At 44.9% G+C, this 8,420-nt stretch overlaps 3 protein-coding genes across 3 annotated transcripts; all 3 read left to right on the top strand.

Moving 5' to 3' along the window:
* The first annotated feature begins 376 nt into the window (after positions 1-376).
* LOC105557651 lies at positions 377-1,324 on the top strand. The gene has a single exon (XM_012004952.1). It carries the CDS (start codon positions 377-379, stop codon positions 1,322-1,324), a length of 948 nt encoding a protein of 315 aa, XP_011860342.1.
* Positions 1,325-3,290: 1,966 nt separating this feature from the next.
* On the top strand, positions 3,291-6,398 carry LOC105557650. Its single transcript, XM_012004951.1, has one exon. It carries the CDS (start codon positions 3,291-3,293, stop codon positions 6,396-6,398), a length of 3,108 nt encoding a protein of 1,035 aa, XP_011860341.1.
* LOC105557645 lies at positions 5,714-8,032 on the top strand. The gene has a single exon (XM_012004946.1). The coding sequence runs from the start codon at positions 6,671-6,673 to the stop codon at positions 7,394-7,396; it is 726 nt and encodes a 241-aa protein (XP_011860336.1). The 5' UTR covers positions 5,714-6,670; the 3' UTR covers positions 7,397-8,032.
* The last annotated feature ends 388 nt before the right edge of the window (positions 8,033-8,420 follow it).

Below are 8,420 nucleotides of genomic sequence, written 5' to 3'. Positions count from 1 at the left end.
TCAAATAGGCGTCACTTTTCGAAAGACGTCGTTTTTGTATTCCAAAATGGAACGCAGACTCTCGCAGAAACCCGAGATCTCCGCTCAGTATCACAATTTCCTAAAGGAATACGAATCTATCTCGATCGTCCTCGATACCCCCCGGTATACATCCCGCATCATTTTGTCTTACGCGAATCTAGCACGACTACCCAATTACGCGTCGTGTTTAACGCGTCTAGCACGTCAGGCAATAAAACCGCGCTTAATGATTTCCTAATGGCGGGCCCTAAACTTCAACAAGACATCACCGCGATTATTTTGCGCTGGAGACTCTTTCCTTAGGTATACATGACGGATATCGCGAAAATGTTCCGGCAAATACTCGTGCATCCGGATGACGCGGACTTCCAACGAATTCTTTGGCGCCCTCCCGAGAGTGCTGATTCGGCCTTATCGCTTACTCACCGTGACCTACGGTCAAAGACCATCACCGTTTCTCGCACAGCGCTCCCTTCTTCAATTAGCTCGTGACGAAGGTAAAGATTTCCCCGATGCTATCCCCATAATTGAAGAGTCAACCTACGTCGATGACGCTCTTTTCGGAGCTGACGACCTCCTGTCTCTGCTCGAAAAACGTAGGCAATTCGTTGGCATGATGAATCGCGGATGTTTTCCCCTCCGGAAATGGGCCGCGAATTCAGTCGAACTTTTGACGGATATCCCAGAGGACCAACGGGAATCCTCGGATTATTCAATCAATCGCGATGACACGCTCAAGGCCCTCGGCCTGTCTTGGTCGCCGCATGATGACTCGTTTCGTTTCGTAATTTTGCCATACGCCGTTACCGTTCATACCAAGCGCTCAGTTTTATCATTTATTGCAAAGCTGTATGACCCACTCGGCTGGGTGTCACCTATAGTTATCGCGGCCAAGATGTTGATGCAAGAACTCTGGCTCCGTAAAATCGATTGGGACTCTCCCATCCCCGATGATCTTCTGCATCAGTGGATCAATTACTTTTCTGATTTGCCTAATATTAGTGAAATCCGCATTCCTAGATGGACAGGGATGCGTCAAGATAAAATTAACATTGAATTACACGGATTCGCGGACGCGTCCATTCGAGCTTACGCCGCAGTAGTTTACCTTCGAATCGTGCATTCCCCAACGAACATTCAGGTAGCCCTCCTCTCGGCTAAAACGAAGGTCGCGCCGTTAAAAACAGTCAGCGTTCCACGATTGGAACTTAACGCCGTCGTTCTATTAACTCGGTTACTGGAATGGGTAAGAAACACCATGCGCTTGATGCAAGCTCAATTATTCGGATGTGGATCGGACTGATTTCCAAATCGCATTGGCTTGGCTTCAACAACATCCATCCCGATGGAAATCCTATTTCGCTAACCGCATCTCCGAGGTGCAAACGCGTCTTCCTTCCGTACGTTGGCAGCACGTTCGCTCTCAAGAAAATCCTGTCGACTGCGCCTCTCGCGGCTCGACTGCTGCCGATCTCGTCCACCATGAATTATGGTGGTCAGGGCCCCAGTGACTTACCCAATCCCCAGCCTCGTGGCCGTCCCTCCAGATTCCTATCAAAACGGATATGTTGCAAACGGTATCGGCCGAAGCCCGCAAGGCTGGTTCCGGTGCCGTTCATCTTGTCGATCCTACTCCAGAGTGGGATCTGCCCACCTCCTGCTCGAGCTGGATCAGACTCCTGCGTATTGCCGCATACATTCGATTTTATTCAAAACCTAAAAAAATAAAGTCGCCTCTTCGGCGATAGTCAAGTCACCCTTGACCGCAGAAGAAATCCAAAAAGCTTCCGTCTTTTGGCTTCTATCGGTACAAACGACTTGCTTTTCTGATGACTGGAAGGCGTTAAAAGCTCATGCCGCCGTATCGCGAGCAAGTCCCTTACGCTCTCTCCACCCTTTTATCGGGAAAGATCAATTAATCCGGCTGGGCGGGCGGCTCGAAAACTCTGCGCTGAGTTACAATGAGCGACACCCAGTGATACTCCCTCGACATCATATTTCAGAACTTTTGATCGATCAAGCTCACCGACGCTCCCTCCATGGAGGTACTCAACTCACACTCACAAGGGGACTCTACGACCTGGGAATTTAAGTTTGGAACGAGGCTTCGTGTGATGGTAGTTTACCCTTAGGGTGTTAATATTATTATTACTAATAATATTATTACTATATTATTACTAATATTATTACTAATAATATTATTAATACTAAAACACTAGGGTGCGATAATTAGCCAGTTTCGAGAAAAAAGGGTTCAAAGTTTTCGAGCATCTTACATACAGAAAAGTTGTTCCTCGAATCTTAAGTGGTCCGGCGGCTCAGGCGGTAGCGTGCTTGCTTCACGAGCCCGTGGTAGCGGGTTCGATTCTCGGCTGATACAACTTTTTTTATCCGAAGAATTATTTAATGTATATTATTTAAAAATATATTTATGGAAACCGATTTTTTCGCGAAATTTTCAATTTCTAATATTTTTCATATATATTTTTAATGTTACAGGTACATATTAATAAAGTTATTTCTGCGGAATATTGTGTATAGAAAAAATATAAAATTCATTTCATGCAAATGACGAAATAAAACGTAGGAATAATATTCATAATCTGTTACACATATTTATTGTGAAACTATAATGATGTATAGGAACCAGAATGATAATTGTCATAGAAGCATGGAAAACAAAAGTTCTTTCGACAATTTCGCACAACAAATAAATGAGGATTTCTTACAAGAACAGGGTGTTTTAAAAATATCCATCGAAAAGCACACCTCGTGTACATTCATAAAGATTTCTCTTTCGTTAGAAAGTTTACAAGCATACCAAGCATATTGAATCATAATTACGAAATATGTATGAAAAATAGAAATTGAAACTTTCGCGAAAAAATCGGTTTCCATAAATATATTTTTAAATAATATACATTAAATAATTCTTCGGATAAAAAAAGTTGTATCAGCCGAGAATCGAACCCGCTACCTTGGGCTCGTGAAGCAAGCACGCTACCGCCTGAGCCGCCGGACCACTTGAAAATAAGAGGAACAACTTTTCTGTATGTAAGATGCTCGAAAACTTTGAACCCTTTTTTCTCGAAACTGGCTAATTATCGCACCCTAGTGTTTTAGTACATTAACACCCTAAGGGTAAACTACCATCACACGAAGCGTCGTTCCAAACTTAAATTCCCAGGTCGTAGCGTCCCCTTGTCAGATGTTCCATTTACTACTGCAAGGATTTCTTAGCGCTTCAGGTTCCTCAAAGAATTGCTGAAATGCGCTCTCGAAAAATTTGTCTGAACTGTCTGCGTTCCAGCACTCACATCTCAAACAAATGCACTTCCGGAGGTTTTAAAGTCTGCCAGGCAAAACACAACACGTTGCTTCACATAGCAACGGCCCCGCAACAAGCGCCCGCCACTGCTGGCCCTTTGGGAAAGAACAACGATACTTCAAAATCTAGTGACACCTCATCCGTGGTAACGACGCACGCCACCGGAGGCGAGGGCAACGCCATCTTGTCAACAGCCATAGCTCAGGCGCGCGATCATCAGGGCGTGCTACGACCTTGTCGCATTCTATTGGATTGTGCATCTCAGGCGAACTTCATATCACAAGGATGTCTGACCAGACTCGGCCTCGTTCCCCGATCACTAAGCGTAACCATATCGGGCGTAAATGGAACGGTCGCAACAGCCACGCAAGCAGTAAAAATTGATTTACAATCGCGAGTAGACCCCTACCGCGCTACAATCGACTGCATTGTTTCAGACCACATCACCGACAGACTTCCTATCATATCAATGAGACGAAAGGAATTTGACCTCCCACGAAACATCAAACTAGCGGATCCACAATTCCACATTTCCTCCGAGATGGACCTCCTAATTGGTGCCGAAATATTTTGGGCTCTTCTGTGTGTAAGGCAAATACCATCAGCACCTCGGCACCCGAAGTTGCAAAAAACGAGGCTTGGATGGAATCTAGCGGGACGAATGACTGACTCAAAATCTCTACCAAGGGTACATTCTTTCCACGCATCTATCACCAATGAACAGCTACACGATCAACTAAGTCGATTCTGGCAATTGGACGACGGAATAAACAACTCTGAAAACTTGACTCCCGAGGAAAAATATTGTGAGCAACATTTCTTGGATAATGTTTATCAAAATCCGCAAGGTCGATATGTGGTCAAGCTTCCCGTCAAGAATCAATTAATCAACAAACTGGGAGAGTCTCGAAGCATTGCAACGTCTCGTCTCAAGGGCCTCGAAAAACGATTTAAGCGTCAGCCCGAGTTGAAAGGGAAGTACAACCAATTCATCAAGGAATACATTTCGTTAGGTCACATGCGAAAGATAGATTCACCACCAGATGAAAGTGTGCCATCCTTCTATCTGCCGCATCACTGCGTTTTCAAAGTCAGCAATCAAACATCCAAGATTCGCGTCGTATTTGACGCCTCATGCAAAACCGCCGAGGGTTTATCCCTGAATGATGCCCTTATGGTGGGACCGGTCGTACAGCCAGAACTGACCGCCATACTTATCCGCTTTCGATTCTTCCCCTACGTGTTTAGCGCAGACGTGATAAAAATGTACAGGCAAGTACTAGTGGATCCATCTCAAACGCGCTTACAAAGGATTCTATGGAGAGATGATCCTGAAAACGACATAGATACCTACGAGTTGCTGACGATAATATACGGGACGTCATCCGCTTCATACTTGGCCACCCGGACCCTTAATCATCACGCAGATCAATACGCATCCAGATACCCGATAGGTTCGAGAGCCGTGAAACGTAGTTTTTATGTCGACGACTTCTTGTCAGGAGCAGACACGCTACAGGAGGCTATGGTACTTAGGGACGAATTGATAGAATTATTGAAGCTCGGTTCCTTCGAGCTCAGTAAATGGGCGTCAAATTGCCCAGAGCTCCTCCAAAACATAAGGGATCGCGATAGCGAGTCAATTGCTCTTCATGATGAGACCGATTCAAGTATACTGGACATTCATTGGAATCATATCGAGGACGCCTTACATTTCGCATATGATTCAACCTCCTCTAGCGGCACCGTATCTAAACGTGCAATCTTGTCAGAAGTTTCCAGGTTGTTTGACCCTCTGGGACTTCTCGGACCTGTCATCGTAATCGCCAAGCTAATTCTTCAAAACCTGTGGAAGGCCGGCATCCATTGGGACGAGTCCGTACCGCAGGAACTGCATACAAGTTGGCTAAAACTCAAGTCTCAACTACCTGTTGTAAACCAGTTGCAAATCACTAGGTGCATCAAATTCCATCCAGACCCGCAGTTCGCACAATTGCATGGGTTTTGTGACGCGAGTCAAAACGCATATGGCGCGTGCATATATGTTCACACAAAACTGGAAACTGGGGAATACCGTTCGGAATTGCTGTGCTCTAAGTCATGCGTGGCCCCCCTCAAGGCCGTGTCCCTACCGAGACTGGAGCTTTTGGCGGCGGTTCTGTTAGCCCAGCTGATAACTAAGGTGAGAAACTCATTGGACTCGCCGGTGCAGGCATTTCTTTGGTCGGACTCTACAATAACTTTGAACTGGATAGCGTCATCTTCGCGTAACTGGTCAGTATTCGTGGCAAACAGGATCGGAGAGGTACAACGATTGACTCAAATCAGAGATTGGCCTTCTCCTTATAACCCGGCGGACATACTGTCTCGAGGCTTATATCCTCGTGACCTAGTCGCATCGTCTATGTGGTGGCATGGCCCCACCTTTTTACAGTTACACGAAAATCATTGGCCATCGGGAAGTTTTGCATGCTCAAGCGATGACCTGCCCGAGCAAAGGAAAATAGCAGCGACAGTCGTCAAGCCTGAGCAGTGCATAGTCAACGAACTACTCAACAAATATTCTGGGCTAAGCAAAATCCTGCGGATTGTGGCATATTGCAGAAGGATGCTTAGGAAACAACCCATTGCACCAACCAATGTAATTTCTTCGGTTGAAATCTCGCTCGCAATGGAAGCGGTTTGCCGAGCGGTGCAAAAACAAGTTTTCCCCAATGAATACGCGGCATTAAAACGGGGAACCAATATCAATACGAGCAGCCGTTTGTTATCGTTATCGCCATTTATAGATAAAAATGATCTAATTCGAGTAGAGGGTAGGCTCAAAAATTCGGACTTAGATTTCTGTGTGCGCCACCCCATTCTGTTGCCACGCAACCACGACTTAACCCGAAAATTAATAAGACACGAACACATTCGCAACAAGCACGCCGGAACGCAGGGTACTGCCATGGCTTTCGTCAGGCAACGATTCTGGCCGCTATCATTGAGATCTGCCACTCGCAAGATAATACAAGAATGCATAGTTTGTTTTCGAGCAAAACCGTGAGGTTCCGAGGCTTTAATGGGATCGTTGCCCGCCGGGCGTGTTAACCCCTCTAGGCCATTCCCGCATTGTGGGGTGGATTATGCCGGACCGGTCATTCTTCGCGAGGGAAGCAGACGCAACGCACGAAATCATAAGGCTTACATAGCCATTTTTGTGTGTTTCGCCACAAAGGCCGCGCACATCGAGGTCGTAAGTGATCTGACAACAGACTGTTTTAGTGTTTTCTCGGCGCTTTCAAGCGCTTCATCGCGCGAAGAGGGAGGCCGACTCACATGTACTCGGACAACGGGACCACTTTCGTCGGGGCAAAAAAGCAAATTAAAGAATTATACGAATTTCACAATAAGCAAGAAACGCAAGCCGATTTCAATCAATTCTGTACTAACGAGGTCATTACCTGGGGGTTTATCCCGCCTAACGCTCCTCATTTTGGCGGTTTGTGGGAGGCGGCGGTAAAATCCGCCAAGTACCACTTGTCTAGAATCGTGGGCCAAGCCCATTTAACGTATGAGGAACTGCAGACCGTATTGTCTGAAATCGAAGCCGTACTAAATTCGCGCCCTATCACACCATTGAGCGAGGACCCAAACGATTTATCTTATTTAACTCCGGGTCACTTTCTGATTGGCACAGCACTAAATAGTTTTCCTTACAGAGATCTCAGTGAAATCAATGTAAACAGGCTGCTACGCCGGCAGCGGGTAGAGCAGCTTAGACAGCAATTTTGGCGCAGGTGGAGTAGCGAGTACTTAAGTTCGTTGCAGGAAAGATCGAAATGGAGGCAGAATTCGGGCATCCAATTACGTCCCAATCAACTCGTGCTCGTGAAGCAACAAAACCTAGCTCCCCTACAATGGACATTAGGTCGCGTTGTGGAAATCCATCCCGGATCCGACAACATCGCAAGAACCGCAACAGTAAAAACCGTTAAGGGTACCTACACAAGGCCCTTGTCGAAGCTCGCGATACTGCCTTTGGAAACCCCAACGACAGACTAATTAGAATAACAGTCATGCGTAATAGTTTGTAATGCGAATATTTAGTTATTGTTAGATATCCTAAGTTTTTTTTTGCGTCATAGGTACAATTGTGTTACTGAGTCATACATGTACGTATCTTAAGGCTCTCCCATTTCGTTTTCTTTCTATTTTTTTTGTTTTGTTCATCTTGAAAGTGTATTCTTTCAAGGGGGGCGGCGTGTTCCGTATTCACTATAATAGTTTTATGTATCCCTTAATTCAAATCGCCCGCTTGTAGTTATGTCCACGCGTTCTCCTGAGCGCCCTTCCGCGCGAGTGGTTCCGGCGACACCGCCGCCAGCATGATGGCGTTGTGCGTACCCTTTGCCCCCAAAATTAACAAAGGAAGGAGAGCTCTCAGAGTAGTCAGTCGTCGTTATCGTCGTTACCGAACCACATCAGCGTGCGCTACGCATAAGAACTGCCCTTGTAACCGAGTCACCAAATAAAGGCTAGTGCGAGAGAAGACATCTTCTCGTCCGTATATTGTGAAGTAATTATTCCACCAGTATATACGGCGGGTACATGCCCGACAATTCCGCAAATCTATCGTACAGATAATATTATTCTAAAAATGTCAAATTTTGTGCCAAGTAAAGAGTACATTATGAGATATTACACACTACAAAAGGTGTGATATCACGTAAAAAACTTACCTTCTTAAAAAAAGGTAGAAAAAAGCACCAAGTATAAGCTCCAATTCAACCGAATATATTTTGTTACTCTATCTTTTTTGCAAAAGTATATTTTCTACAAAAATATCTTCACTACAAAACTATCTTCTCTACAAAAGTAATGATACCAACAAATTGCGCCAAATATAACAACGGATATTTATACAAACTAGTTGCTTTAGTATTAGTTTTTGATTAAAAAATGTTATATTTCTTAAAAATCAAACTAAAGATTTTATTGGAAAAAATAATGGAGTTAATAATAAAACACCGATGAAAAGAATAGCAACTGTTTAGAAATTTAGAAACTCTGTATCTATTCAGGCGAA

Source organism: Vollenhovia emeryi, unplaced genomic scaffold (assembly GCF_000949405.1).
Source record: "Vollenhovia emeryi isolate VEMERY1.0 unplaced genomic scaffold, V.emery_V1.0 DF939437.1, whole genome shotgun sequence".
Taxonomy (NCBI): Eukaryota; Metazoa; Arthropoda; class Insecta; order Hymenoptera; family Formicidae; genus Vollenhovia; species Vollenhovia emeryi.
The sequence above is the reverse complement of the archived record's forward strand: the minus strand, read 5'-3'. Positions and strand labels throughout refer to the sequence as shown.